This window comes from Argiope bruennichi, chromosome 8 (genome assembly GCF_947563725.1).
Source record: "Argiope bruennichi chromosome 8, qqArgBrue1.1, whole genome shotgun sequence".
NCBI classification, from domain to species: Eukaryota; Metazoa; Arthropoda; class Arachnida; order Araneae; family Araneidae; genus Argiope; species Argiope bruennichi.
In genome coordinates this window covers 81,008,074-81,024,896 of record NC_079158.1, presented here as the reverse complement: position 1 = coordinate 81,024,896, position 16,823 = coordinate 81,008,074, and the positions used below count along the sequence as shown (strand labels likewise).

Below are 16,823 nucleotides of genomic sequence, written 5' to 3'. Positions count from 1 at the left end.
TATATTAAATACAAAGTTTTTACCATTAAAATAAGAATTATTTTGAATTATATAGATTTTTAAAAATTATTTCTATGATGTTCTTTTATACGATTGATTTCATATATCCTGCATAAATTTACATTTTGGCAAGGCAAACTTTATATATAATATTCACATTTATATTTAATTTATAAATTATATTATATTTTTGCTGATAACAAAAATGTATTTTCAAAATCCATCATGATTTTATTCAACTTTCGATGTAAAAAGTTAAAATAAAGACCAGCTTACAATTAATCGAACTTCAGAGAAACGCAGACCATTTATCATTTTTCTCATATTTGAGTAATCGGCAATCATTGATCAGAGTTGGAAAGGAAGAGGTCACACTTAAACTAAAAAAAAATCGAACATTTATTGATTCTTGAAAAATGCGAACCTATAGCAGACAGCGTGTCCTCATTCACAATTTTTCGTCCGCTACAATATTCTGCTGAATTCACGAATTCCCAACGATGCAGAGAACTTGAAAGATAAGACGTCCAATTTCGCTCTAATCTACTTTTCTAGGCAATCTATCAAAGAGCAGACTTTTTTTCCTGCTTCCTCCTGCCGACTTTCCTATTTTTCTCCTACGCCAAGAGGAATTTCGTCTTTGATGTTACGTCATGCTTATTTCGTAAGAACATGAGAAAACCAAGATTCAAGAATCGTGTTACGGTTTCCCTGATTTCCTCCCAGTAACGAGAGATTGAATCTTTATTTCGGTATGTAATGGCAGGAAAAGAGGAATTCTGTTTGTCCCTTAAAGAAATTTTTGTCCCGTTTTGTGAAAGAAGGACAGATCTGAAAAGACGATGATTTTTTTTTCTGAGTAATTGTAAATCTGCTTACCTGGCAGAAAGGACTTTCATATCTCAGAAATATTTCTTAATATTAAACTAGGTTTATTCTTATTACTGGCTTGCGAAACATTGTCAATTTGGGTTTTTCTCTTTATTAAAACTATTCGAAAAGTTTAAATAAAGAAGATTTCGCTATATTATTTCTGTAAAAGCCTTAAATTAAAATTTAATTAGGAACAAAGAAACAAATTTTTATATTCAAATTAATAAATTCTTATAAGCTTTCTTTCTTTTTCTTTTCTTTCTTTTTTTTTCTTTCTTTTTTCTTATATTCTTTAGAAATTTAATTAATTAATACTTCAGAAATTAAAGAATTTTTAATATGATCACAAACTTTAATCAATTCTTAAATTAATGTCATATAACCTTACATACTACAACACTAAGTTCTTTTACTGATTTCTTTCTTTCGTATAACTTTTCGAATTTCTCCAATAGAAACAAACTGTATATAATTTCCTTTTTTTTAAAAAAAATGTGCATTGAAACATAAATTTCCAATTTTTAACTTATAAATGCATTATCTATTAATTTTATTAATAAGTGATTGATTAATTTCAGAGCAAATTTAGAATGAAATATAATGGAATATGACTTTTATTATTCAGCTTATTAGTTCATGTCTGAAAATGTATAGCTTTTCACTTTTTATACATTGAAAAAAAAAGTTATTACAAAATAATTTATTTTATTTTCCTGCAGTAATCACACTTTAATCGCACTCGCTCAAAAAAAAGCATTTATCCATATAGGTGTGTGGGCGGGTGGGCGGGGGCTATAGAAGATATATATTCAAAAAAGTACGTTTTTAGTGTCTTTGCAAGGAAATATTAAAGCTAGCAATATTCATCACTCCTTAAATTTAAATCTTTAGAGCGTAACTGATTTTTAAATATTTTGCAAATAGTTTTCACTTTGTTATCGTTGATTTGAGAATAAAAAAAAAACATTATAATTTTAGTATTAATTTATAATTTGAAACATGCTTTTGTGAATTTTCTTTATTTGTTCTTTAATTAAAACACAAATTCACACACACATACAAAAAAAAAAAACATTCTAAATCTCGGCAATCTATGTAAGATATATTCAGTAAGCAAGATTCTTCAAAATTTTTCTTCGTTGAGCGTGAAGAAAACCTGATCCTTAATAATTAATATACATTTTACTGCATCACTGTTCATTAAAGCTCAAAATATAACCAGCCATAAATCAGGGTCTAATTCTTCGAATTATAAATTTGTCTCTGCCTTGTTGACCAAATAGGTTTATCTTTGTATGTAATAAACTACGCTGTGGAGCCATTCAGAACAACTTGAGTATTAATTTCGATTTCAATTGTTTATTTGGAGAATTCCTTTCTAATTTTAAGGATTGGTATAAAGATTTATGAGAAATAAAAAGAGCAAATAGAATAATATAATGATTTATTGCATTTTCTCCATGAACTGTAATATATGAATACGCGGATCAAAGATTAACGAATAAGTACGATCTCGCTTCCAAAATGGATGATACAATGTTTTGTTATTTCCTTATCTCTAACCCAAATATGAAGCCTATCTCCTATGCATAGGACTGTACCATCTCAGCTTCCAGCATCTTTTTATTGCAATGATAGTTAACAAGATTACATCACTAGCTTAGACAGAGGTAAATCTTTTCTGACTTTTATTATTATGTTAGTGAAACATAACATCTGTAAGGGATTTATAGTTAAAATAATGATATAAATTTTAGTTACGATGAAAAAAATTATGTTCTAATAACAGATTCCGAGATCAAACGAAATTGCATTGATTCTGACAGCCATATGTTGAGATGTTTAGGCACTACAAACAAAAAACTTAATGGATATGAGCACTAACCTTATCCTTAGTTATAGTTTAAATAGATTATTTCAATTTAATACTTTATTTGTACAGCTTAAAATTGAAAAGTGTGAAAAATTCAAACACACCTTAATTCACCCACCAAATAGTTAAGGAAAATAGTCATTAATCTATAGGGCAGATGTATAAAGGCAATTGAAAGAAAATAAGCATTTCAAATTGCGTCTAAATCAAAAGTAATGATGGAGAAAGATAGTTACCACACTTGATAGAGAATAAGTGTGATGGATGATCATTACACCTCGCCTTATTATACAAGTCTGAATCAAATTATTTTTATCATTTATATTTCTGAATATACAATGACAAAGAAAGAGCTGTTTTCATAATAGGAAGAAAGTAATTTAACTTGAAGTAATATTTCATTATTTGACGCAACATTGTTGCGCTACCAAATAAACAAGAAAAGTAGATATTGTAATTTCCATATAAAATTTTGTTTATTATTTCTAGAAAAGAATCCTGATGTAAAACTTGAACAATGATATAAGGATTATTAAAGTAATCTTTGTTAGAATATATTCTATTAATGGTGGTAAAGTATTTGCTTATGAAAGGAAGACTGAAGTCATATATTCTTAAAATTTTTATTTCTTTTGGCATAAAAAGTAAGCTATTATTTTATTTCTAAATAAAGAAAATATATTTATTTTCTTATAGAAGCAGTTATGAATGTTATGTTTGAACTAGATGATATAAATAGAATTCTTTTTCTAAAGAATGTAAATTATTACTAGGTTAAGGGAATTATGAGATAAATAGAAGCGTAAGAACAGAAGCAAAAAACCGGCGAAAAATTTCTAGTAAACCACCGCTGCCATAATAAATCAAAAACAATCACCTTGTGTTTTCACTCGCATATTTCTTTTATTTAATCCATAGCTATATTGTTCAATAAAATTTTTCTAAATACTGTTTATATTCTATTATTTATATTTTAAATAAAATATCATTTTTTTATATAATCTTTATAAAATACTAAGATTTTGAAAAATATTATAACCACTTCATTTAACTATCATAATTTAATATCTATTTTCATAGTTTTTGGTATTTCATAATTACAATTGTACGGCAATTCATGATAAATTGTACATGTAAACTGTAATCTATACTTATAGAAAGCTCAATGTGTGTGTGTGGTTGTGTGTGTTCGCGCTCTACAGGCCTGATCGTTCGACCTACAGCTACCAAATTTGGCACATGCATACCTTGGAGTTCGGGAATGTGCACCTGGGGTCCTTTTTTGAATTTTTAATTAGAATTTTAATTATTAATTGAAAACTAACTTTCCCGTCAAAATGTCTTTCGTCCCCCCCCCGGCCATATGAGTAAGGCTAACATATTTCCCACTCTAACGAGGATAGGCTTAACATAGTTTCGGCTGATTATTTCGAACGCATTTGTTTATTTTCTTAGTACTTGATGCATTTAAAATTAAACATTGTTAATCAAACTTTCAGTTTCATTTTGAAGTACTTTTGAATTAAAATAAAACAAAATTAAAAAATTATAATCTGCGTAGCGTTACCCCAACTGGAGTAGAAAATTCCCTCATTTGCGTTACCATAATTGGCGTGAAAAATTCACGCATGCGCATTGTGTTCTGATTGTTGACAACTCTATTTTCAACAGATACGGACTTGGTTTTGAGGACAAAATGTTTCCGATCGATTATTTCAAACGACTCTGTTTATTTTCTTAGAGTTTGATGCATTTAAAACTAAATATTGTTAATTAATTTATCTGTTCATTATGAATATAAGAAAATTTTGTAGAAAACTTCTTGAGATAGTACATAAATTAAGAAAGATATTCTTAAGTACCCATAAGGTTTAAATACTCAGCGACTCTGTATGAGTACTAATATTAAAAAAAATGCTTCGTTTCAGTAAAATATGTTCTTATATTAATTGCAATTTAACCATTTCCACTTTAATGTAAAGCATAAATTCTACGGAAGCTAATAGAAAATTAGAGAGATACATATTACGTTATGTCGGAAGGCCTTTATAATATTATGAATGAATTATATGACTATCAAAATTTGATGCTTTAAAATATTTTGATGAAGAAGCTATTAAAATAGAAGTTACATAAAATACTTAATTATTAAAATTTTAACAAGCATTAAGATTGGTGAACTGGCTGGTGGCCAAAGGCGGTTAGTACAATAATATAACAGTGAAATGTTTGCATTGAGATATATTGATCTATTTATACATAAAATATTTGATGTAATTATCTATCAATTAAAATTAAGATCATTCACTTAAAATATTTATCTGAATCTGCATTCAGTTTTAAAAGGCACCAAAGAGGAAAATTTGTGTGCTTATTTGTCCTTTTAAAAACTAAACTTTTTGGGAAAGGAAAAAAATTAACTATATTCCTGGCGTCATTTACCCTGATTATGTGACTGATTGTTTTGTAATAAGTATTGTTTCCTCTCTGATATCACTTATTTTCACTATGTCATTGCAATTTGGCATTTTAGAATCACCAAATATGAATTAGTACAAAAGTAAGTCAGTAATTTATAAAGTATTGATCGTAACATTTTGGAAGATGTCAGATATTTCTATTGAAAAATCCCAGATATCTTTTAAAATTATCTTTTCATAAGGAATTCATATAAGAAAACAAAAACATGTTATTCTATTTTATAGAAAAATAAAAACATTTTTCCAATATATATTGTGTTTTTAAAGGTAGATTTCTTTTTTTTTTAGTATTAAAGCTTTCAATGTAGCCCCTAATATATTTCTATTTTTAGGTTCAATTGTAAGGCACTCAAAAGAAAAATTGAAATGCATTTCTATTCTATATTTTAAAGATATTTCCTCTTGCTCGGATATCTTGCAAGGACTGGATATGATATGTAAGTAAATTATTTGAAGTATAATTTATTGGATATTTATTAATGTCTGAGTTCAAGTACTATACTCATTAATATATTTTTAAAGCTTCATGGTAATTTGCTAATTAAATGGACTGAAAGATTTTCAATATGTAAAACTTTAGCTAAAATAGCATTCATTAATCAGCTATTGATATATTGAAATTTTTAAAAAATAAAAGGTTGTTTGATTTTATGTTTTAATATATTCATGTATATTCCACGCTGCTAAATAATTATTAGTGATAGTTAGTTGATTTTTTAGTTTTATTTTTAAAGTTACATAAGTCACTTTGAAGATTAAGGTTATAAATTGCATTAATTCGACACCAGAAAGAAAATTGTCTGGTTTGAAATGATTAATTTTGATAATTAGAGGTTTAAAAAATTAAATACTATAAAATTGAATTATTTTTCAATAGTCATTTAGCTATCAAGCTAACAAATTTTTTTAGTCAATTACTTTTCCTCACATATTCCAATTCGGAAACGCTTTAGTCATATTGCCTCAAGGAAGAATCCACAGTGCATATGAGATATTTATGCAGTATGTGAAAAAGTTTAATTGAATTATGCTTCTTTAAATTATTTAATTTTAAATCTTAAGCCTAAAAACTGTAATTTGATACACTAATAACAAAAAAGTAAGAAAAATAAGGGGTTAAACATACCAATTATCTTTACAATATATTTTAAAAAATAATAATGTATTAATGTTAACTACATTTTTAAAAAAATAATTTCAAGAAAATTCATTAAAAATTATAAATTTATGCTCGAAATTATTCTGAAGGAAAGCAAACACATTATTTTTGTATTTATAAAATTTTAAAACAATTGACAATTATTATTACAAAAATGTAAGAAAGATCAGAAATAAGTAAGTGAAAACTAATAAATAAAAATATCTTTACATTTACGCTGTCGTGTAGCACCATTGCAATCCCGGTCGCACTCAGTTTCTGACATCTCATCCTGTTCTAAAGACTGATCATCGTCATATTCTATCATATTCTGACAGATTTCTTCATGAAAATCTGGAATGTCTTCAGGATCACTAGAATACACAATAAAGAAAATAAAATGCTGTATACATCTTCGAAAGGGGTACATTTAAATAGGCAATTGTATACACTAAAAATTATTTTATTTTTATCAAAGGGTTGGAAATCAATTAAAAAATTAATTGATTTATAAATTATTGTTATTGTTTTATATTACTTTAAACATGTCTATATTAGTGAAATATAAGTAATTTTTTTGACACAATATTAATATTAAAAAAGCTTCTAAATTGGATTTTAAATATAAAAACTTTCAAATTCATAAAATTAAAAGAAAAAATAAGTAATTAAGAGATACTGAAGAGAAATATAAATTATGCTAACAGGAAATATTAGAAATATTTTTAAAGTCATTTTGAGATTTTTAAAATTTTGTCTCACAGATTTCAGTGATAGAGAAAAAAAAATCAACACTTCTATTGCAAATGCTTCTACTACCCTAATATCTTTTATGCGACTCTAATTCAAAAAAAAAAATTATTATTATTTTTCTAAATTGTATGAAAATAAGAAACAATAGTAAACATTTTAAGTGATCATAAATATAGTAATAGACCTAAATTTTACACAATTATATTTCTACAACATATTTCATTATCTAGACAATTTTCATTCACAGATTAAAATAATAAAATGCTGGATACTTTTAAAATGTATTGAATGTTTTTATTATATAATTTGAAAGAATTATTCTTTCACATTCTTCTATGTTCAAATAAATGTATATTCATAATAAGCATGAAAAGGCAGAAAGGTTATAGATATTGATGTATTGAACTGAAATGAAATAGTGTAATTTTAATAAGTAATTTATTAACTTTTGTTGTGATGGCATCACTATTATAATTGTTTTTTCTTCTTGGTTTTGAATGTTTCATAAAAGTATTTTGATTAACTATTATTTTTATGACATTTTTTTTTTCTTTTCTTGAATTTAAATAAAATGGTTGTTGATAATCACAATAATGGAAGTAAAGTAAAATTTAATAATAGAGTTTGAAAACATTAATTAATATATTTCAACAAGCTTTAAATTCAAGATTGGTTTCCAAATAATGACAGTAATTGTTTGCATTGCATAACACTCTTTTCACAGATTGCAAAATACTTGATGGTACTATGTGCCATTAAATTTGAAAGACACACATTTTCCTTTATCAAAACCAAATTATTATCTCTACCAATGGGAGTTAAAGAATCAATATTATAAATAAAAGATATTTTCATTTTAAATTTCATATATAAGTGTATTTAATCAAATTATTCATTCACAAATTTCCTTTAACGGACTCCAATCCTATTACGAACTAAATTCAATCGTATTAGCATGTTAATTCTAACCGCAACTCCTTTAGCCAACAATATTGTTAATTTCATGAATGACGGGTGACATTCAGAATCTCAGAGTGTAAATATAGTACAATATCTTGTACTAACAGGGAATTATCATCTTCTACAATGAGGATGTAAAAATGACTATTATAAATAGATAATATGTTCATTTTATATTTCAAATATGTGAGTTCAAATATATGCTTCAAATTCAATATTAAATCTTCTAATATAAAAATGATTTAGTATACATTTGTCATTTAAATTTTATCTAGAAAATACATTTTGCAAATCTAATCGTTTTAAATGAAATTTTCATTATTGTTTTAAACATTTCTGTTCCGATAATTGTCCCACTTATTTATGATATATGCTACTCTTAAAAATATTTAGAAACACGTTAATAACAGTATTTTTAAAATAACCGAAGATTAATTGTTTAATTTATTGTTAAAAAAATGATTAATTGAAATATTTTTGATAATTTCAGAATTTCAGGGCGCTAAATTATACTTCAAATTGTAATCAATTTAAAATTTAATTGATAACCAAATAAATTTTTAATCTCTATCTTTCTATCATGTCAGAATTTATTTTATTTTATAGAGTTGTAGAATAAATAATAATTTATAAAGAAATACGGATAGAAATTCGAATTGATTTTAATAAAATGCCGCAGAAAGTTTAAATGAAAACGCAGTTTCAAATCATATTATGTGATAATGCATAAAAATACGAATAGGAATTATTGCCATTAATTGGTGTTGCATTAAATTTTAAAAAAATACTAAATCGTCTGATAAAAAATTATAAATGTTCATTATCTTTTATTATGACGTACATTTATGTATATTCTATGGTACTCATTTTAATGGCTTGTGATAACTAATGACATATTTATACTGTAAGTTATAAGGATATAAGGCAAGCTAATCTTATTTTATATAGTTACATTCCACAAATGAATAAGAGAGTCTTATTCATTAGTTATATAATTTCGAGTGATACTTGTTAAACTATGTTCCAGGATTTCATCATTGAAACTTATAAATAATTAATTTTTATAAGATAGATATAATTTCCATTTTCATTGAATTTTAGTTAACTAAAATATCTATGTTTATAAAATTAGTTCATAAAAAAACCACTTAATCTTAAAAAGTATAACTAAATTTGGAGACAAAATTTCTTTTTATTGTTCATTTATAACTTAACTTACTTGTTTATTGCATGCTGGTGAAAAATATACTTAGTACTAGATTGTTCCTAATTTTTGTAATATTTAAGAAATTTATAAAAATATTGGGTTAGGAAAATAAATAAATGTAAAATTGCCGAAAGGCACCAAATGCAAAATTTCTTAATTCAAAACTTTCTTGATTAGGAATTACATTTTTTAGCATCCTTATTCATAATATTCTTAATTTAATTTCTTTATAATACTTAAAGTAAGTTAAGTATTATAAAGTTAAGTATTACAAGTAAGTTAAGTTATAAATTAACAATAAAAGAAATTTCTTTTTATTGTTAATTTATAACTTAACTTACTTGTTTATTGCATGCTGGTGAAAAATATACTTAGTACTAGATTGTTCCTAATTTTTGTAATATTTAAGAAATTTATAAAAATGTTGGGTTAGGAAAATAAGTAAATGTAAAATTGCCGAAAGGCAACAAATGCAAAATTTCTTAATTCAAAACTTTCTTGATTAGGAATTACATTTTTTAGCATCCTTATTCATAATATTCTTAATTTAATTTCTTTATAATACTTAAATTGAAATAGTTTAAGAATTATTTAATTTAAGTTCAATTAATTTAATCTTTTCTATCTAATACAAGAATTATGAGCTTATCTGCAAAACAAAATGAATCATGTGTAATTTAAGTTATCTCAGTATAACTTCAGATATAAGACTAATATACTTATATTAGTCTTATAACTTATATTAGTGTTATAAGCTAATATACTTAGCTTATAACACAGTATATAGCTCACAATTAACATGATTGCTTACTCTTAATAAAATCTTCTATATTTCCGTTGGACCATATTGATTGTATATTTTTAGTAGTTCCTTGATAATTTATATAAAATCAACAAATAAAATAAATTTCAAATAATAAAAGCAATTTTTTTTATTTCAATTTAAATAAGTACCGAAATATACATATATATAATATGAACATAACATCTATATTTAAATAAATATTTTTGAATATAGAAATTATATTCAAATAAAGATGATTTAAAGAAATCATTTTCTTTTTAAAACATATTCGTTCAGTTTCTAATGTTATAGAGCATTCTAATAAAGTTTTATAATTTTTTTGTGTCTACATCTTGTTTTGAAGAAACACGAGGATTCTTTTGTTAAAAAAAATCCTCGTTTCAATTTAAAAGCTTTTTTAAACAACTATAAAAACTTTTCAAATATATATATAATATATTTCACCTGAAGCGAATAATCTTTATTAAAAGTATTCTCCTTTATTCATTCTCATAATATCATTAGAAATGTTTTTCTTACATTCCGGTGAATTGAGAAGTTTTTCGAATGTTAAATTAGATACAAATGAATTATTTTTTTTAGTAACGCATCGACTGATTGATGTCTAAATTTCTTAACCAATTAGGGCTTTGCATAAGAGAAAAAAAAAACTGTAGATAAAGAATAAAAAAACATTGAATTTTTAACTAAGAATTTAAAAAAAGACATATTGACATATAAATCTAATTCATGCTCAGAAATTACAAACAAGAAAAAAAAACATTTATTGTAAAATTCCGTAAGAAATTTCATTTTAAGAAAGAAGAAATCAAAATTAATACGAACAGAGCAATACTCTTTTTTAGCATTCTTTATATTCGAAATATGTTTTGTGCTTTAGAATACTAAAAATTCATGCAGTTTCAGAAAAATTTTATTACACGAAAATATAAAAATCCAAATAGGAACTTCCTACCTTCCAAGATTTTTTTTTCTCATCTTAGTTTTGGAATAAAACAGCAGCTTTGCGAGCCAAAGCCCCGATATTCTGTGATGAACAGCTTTAATAACATGCAAATTTTTTAGAAATATTGCATACACTTTTTTTTCATAAACCTGAAGAAAATGCAAAATAATAGAACTCCGTGTGCTGCTATAAATTCCTGTCATCAAAAAATGAAATTTGTGAAGTTTAAGATCTATAGAGTTTAAAACGTTTTTAAATTTTCATCTTATGATCATTCAAAATAACGATTTATTAAACTCTGTAATTATGAATAAAATTAACTTTTGAAAAATGGAAAGAGTTTTTGACACTCTATGCTTCTATTCTTTTTAAAAACTTAATTATAAATATTTTACATTGATTTTTAAACTTATAACAAAATTTATTTTATTAATATTTATTACTCCATACTGTTTCCCGTGTTTAATAAATTGCATTTTATTACTAATGAATTTTGATTGATTTTTTCTTGCAGTGTAATAGATTTTGGAAATTTAAAATACTTAATATCAAAATGGCTTGGAGATATTTATATCAACTGAACTAATTACTAAAAGTGATATTTTTTTACTTACTTTAATACAGGTATTTGTTCAAATTATTTCATTTTCAGTCTTTTATTAATTTTATCTTGTAGCATATTTTTACCTGCTGTCTTTATAAAAATAAGACTAACTTAAAACTGTTAATCTTTTCTCGAAAATGATATTTGTAAACATTTTATGTTTTTAATTTATGTTAATAATTATATTAATTATTTTAATTAAATTACTTTTTTGTAGGTTAGTGATATTTTATGAAACATATTAAGTAATCATTAATTGCATGAATTATTTTTCTGTGAAACAAAACTTATAAGTTTCAAACTGTTTTTTTTTCCCATGAATATTTCATGTTTTCTTTTTTCCACTAATGATGTAAAACGCTTTATAATAAAATGCTTTTTTCCCATCGATTGTCAAGATTTTTTTTTTCATCGATCCAAATTGAATTACTAAAAAATATGCAAATCAATGAAAAATTGAAATTAAATTTTAAATGGGTTTTCAAATTATAAAGTTTTTGTAAGCAAGTTAAAAAATTGCTGCTGGTTTTTTACTGTTTTTGTTCATACTTCAAAATAAGTATATAGAATAAAATTTTATCAAACCAAAGATCTGTTTGATCTTAAGTGTTTAAAACTCTTAAAATGCTGAAAAGAGAAAAATTAAAACTAATGTTGTAAAATGGATTTCAAGTGCTTAAATTCTAGAACGATTGATTTATTCATTTAATTATAATTTTAAAATATTAAAAAAAGCATACATGTGAGATCTTTTGTATTCGTCTTCATTACACATACAATGTCTTATATTAGAGAAAAGAAACTGATTTTTACAAATAAATTGTTAAAATGCATTCGAGAACGTTCTTTTAAAATTTGGAAACTTGAAAAGTTGCGAACAGTTAATGATTTCCCATTATACGGGTTTTATTTAAAACAGCATATGATTGTGCCAGCTAATTTATCATCTTCTCTGAAATTCAGCAAAAATGCCCTCCCTATCATGAGAATAATTAGGGGAGTTTCGAATTCAATGCTATTAATCTGGAAGGATTTATAAAGAATAATATGTAACATACAATGGATTTTCAAATATTAAAGCTTAAGTCTGATTCATTTCTTTTTAGAACGGCACTCATTTGGGCTTCTAAAAATCAATTATCGGTAGAAACCACACATTTTTTAAAAAAATAATTAAAAGCATTTTTAATTTAGTGTATTTTGTAACAATATTATTCTAAACAATAACTTCTAAAATTAAATCGTAAAAAAATGATATTCCAAGTAATTTATAGCTTTAAATATCTCACAAAACATAGAAATAAATATTATACTGTAAGAAAACGATAAAATTGATAACTTTAACCATTAAAATTTGTAATTTAAACTAAACTGTCTTTCACAGATAAACTAGTTTTTTTACTAGAATCTCATTTATGAATGATATTTTATGAATAAAAATGGGTTTTTCTCTTCAATTATTTAATATAATATTTCAAATAAACAATTTGAATTATTTTTGTAAAATTAAAGTCATTATTCAGTGTATTAATTTTTAAAATAATCAACATTTTATTCAATTGCAGTTTCTTTTTAAAGTTTTAACAATAGAGGGATAAAATAGTTAAGAAAAATCAATACATTCTTGGATTATTCGTATATAAATTCATTTATACATATTTCATAAAACATTTAGCTTCAGAATTACTGGTTTTTGAAGTCTCTCCTTGAATAATCTACCCTCAAAACGTTGACAGTGTAAAATCAGTTTTTTTATAGTAAAATTCAATGTACAGATATTTTACAATTCGATAAATGTTCATATTATTTATATAATTAGGATATTTTAATCAACTAAAGACAACACATGGGATTTTGTTTCTGAATTTAAAATTAATTATTCAAGTTACAGTCTACTCAATAATCCCATCATACATACAACTTTGTTCCCCATTCATGAAATTAATGCAAATCGAAATATTTTAATGCATTTTTTAAAATAAATATTCTCGCATGTAGAAACGAAACAAACAAACAAAAAAAAACCCATAGAATTTGAAGGTTATTCAAGGAAAATATTTTGGCGTAGAATATTTTCAATATGATTGAATCGCCTTTTGTTATGAGACTCGCGAAATTCTAATATTTTTGTGAAGATTCATTTTCGTTATTCAAAGACAAGTTGATGATGATGCCTTAAAGTATCGTTCCACTTTTAGTATTCTATTATAGTAATATCTTGGGAATCTAAACAAACTGGAAATAACATCTGTCTGTAATAGATGTGACATACTCTTGATGCACCAAATACAATAGAGTTTTGACTTTTACTGCTGTGTAAAAGTTACGAAAATTGCTACTGAGGACTCACATGGAAAGTGGAATGACAGGCCAACATGTTGGAAGGTAGTGTCGGAGGGTTTTTCGAATTGATTGAGAGATAGCTAGATATTCAGGATTAATATGTCAACGCGTGTTTAAAATAACCTACTTGCTAAAAATTAATGGACCTGGCTTTATTTTTTGGTAAATCTGTTCAACTCTACCAGTATTCACTTGACTGCTCTTGATTGCTTTCCATTTTCGAAACTTCAATATATTATGTTTTGACGAAATATTGATATGTGTGAGTGAGTGAGTTCTTATTTAAGTACAATATCACTGTTTTAATAGATTTTGTCCCCAAAGTAACGATCAAGGTAAGCAAAAGGAAAGTAAAGAAGATTGTATATAAACAGATCTTGCATCACATACAGATATAGCAATTGCATTTCAGTTGACACTATGTAGAAAAGCACGTTGCATTTACCCGATAGCGTTTAAGTGGCATAATATCAAAATGATTGATGAAACACCAAATTGTCAAGCAGATTTATTTGCGTACACTAAAAGCAGGTCAAAGATTTGTTTCCATTATGTAAGGTACTTAAGATGCATTCTTAAAAAAATCAAATTATCCTTTAGTTAGGAATAAACATTAGCTTTGCTTCTTTTTTGGAATAATTATTTCCCTTCTTTTTTTATATTTCTTTCAGAAAATTAAAAAAAAATGTCAGGGTTAACCGAAATTTCATATTCTGGGGTCCTGTTTAATAAGATCTACTTTATAAGAAAAGAATGATTTAAAAAAAAGACAAAGAAACGACATTGCGTTTTCGTTGTTATCCCGTAAGAAAATATCAATATATTTTACACTGTTTAAAGTTTTCAGACTGCCTACTATTAGTCTCAAATTACGCATTGGTAAATTATATATATATTGTGTATGTATATATTGTGTATAGCTAGATGCTTTCCATAAATATAAAATCTTCCAAAAAATAAATAAATGAGAGCGAGTAATTGTAAAATTAAATCTTTTAAACAATCAAATCAAATAATTAAGAATATGGAAAGGGAATGATTAGTCATCTTTAGGTCAATGTCATTTAAAAAAATGTCATATTCTGTGCCTAATTAGAACATTGGCTTATCCATTGATGAATTATGAGACAGTTCAGCTGCTGTTTTTGGTAACTTGAACTGAATCAATCCATCCAACATAGAACTATCTAAGTAGGAAACATTGACTCTTAAATTATGTCTCGAAAATGTATTTAGAATCTAATTGTGCGCTTCTTTTTTATATTAATTATATGTTATTGAAATTTTATTATACGAACTTAATAATGTAATTACCTTATTAACTTAAATTCGATATTTCACGCAACAACCTGAACCTATTCATATAGTAAAGATACACTGGGCGATAAAAGCAATATTTATGATCGATTGACAGGAAATATTTGTTTTATTTAAAAACATACTTTATATACAGAATATTTTATGGAATCTTTATAAGTAGAATTTAAAAAAATGGAAATTAGTATTTATTTTTTAAGTGAAAAAATGTTTTTCATTTTGTAAAACAAATCATCGTCTCCTTTTGTTAATAAAAATATTTATAAAATTGCATTCCTATTTTTCTTTTCACTATTATTAATCCTCTCTATTCTTTTATAAATTATTTCAGATAAAAAATAAAACTTTATTAATGCAGATTTATCATAAATTTAATATAAATTTAGCATATATATATAAAAAAGCAAAACAATATTTCATAGTAAAATGAGGCTCTTACAAATATATATATTTTTTTATATTTCATTTCATAAAACAAACATGAATCTTTTCCATATACCTGAGCCATTTTCTATTTGCTTCATAAAGTATTAATAGAGCACATATAAATTTAAAGATACTTTGCAAGACCGTTGCATGTATCGATATCAAAATTTTCATAAATGAAATTGAAAGAAATCCCAAAGCATGGGGACTTACTTAAAACCTCACTCCAAAACTTTCCTGAAATATGAGTTTTAAACATTATTTTTCTATGACCTCGCTGAATTCTTCATGATCAATACTTCCGTTTTCCCCCTTCTCAAGATGAAACAATTGGCTTTCAAAGAAAACTTGTCGTATGAGAACAATATATTCCCCGGCGCAGCGGGATTTTTCAGGATTCAACGGAAATCCCTCTAGACCCCGGTTTTAGGAAAAATATTGAAAGGAAAAATATCATGCTGTGCAAGATACGGTAAGAGAAACGGTCTTAATATAGATATATAAATGCAATCCTTCACAATGGTTAGAATGAAAACTCTAAGCCTCAAAAGAATGAAAACTTTATCGATTGCTACAGGTGAGATAAAGTATGTTCAAAGCCATATATCATCGTAAAGAATGAAACTTTATGGCGAAAATATCATACAAGATTCGGATATGGATTTTTTAATGGCCGTCTTTTGAAACTTCACAACCATGGCTATCAAATACTGCTTTCCTTGTCAGTTGGTTTAGAAAGTATTTACTGAAAATGATGAAGAAACTTTTAAGAGTGGACATTAAGACCTTTTTTTGTTGAACATAAAGTAAACTAAGTAGCAAAGGTGAAAATAGTTTAAAAATGAACATTAAAAATTGCTTATTATCTACCGGGGAAATGAAGTTATGAAAAGGGTCAGACGATATTTGATGAAAGTGATATGAAAGTTTTTACAATAGACGGGAAAAAAGTTTTTGTTCATAAAATAGATTAAGTAATAAAAAGTACATAAAATCATTATATAGAAAGTTTTAATAAAACAAATAGTTAATTAAAATAACACCACTCCTTTTAGAAACTTGAAAAAAACGTAAAATAAGTCATCCCTTTACACTTGC

At 25.2% G+C, this 16,823-nt stretch overlaps 1 protein-coding gene across 5 annotated transcripts in view; it reads right to left on the bottom strand.

Moving 5' to 3' along the window:
* The window catches only part of LOC129981957 (cell adhesion molecule Dscam2-like), a 545,016-nt gene that overhangs the window by 1,650 nt on the left and 526,543 nt on the right, over window positions 1-16,823 (bottom strand). For 4 of the 5 annotated variants that reach the window (XM_056093028.1, XM_056093030.1, XM_056093029.1 and 1 more), the window contains one exon: window positions 6,596-6,738. In XM_056093028.1, the coding sequence (XP_055949003.1) occupies window positions 6,596-6,738 (143 nt within the window). Of the gene's footprint in view, window positions 1-6,595; window positions 6,739-16,823 lie in introns of those variants that run through there. The other variant, XR_008785388.1, reaches the window with a different exon arrangement.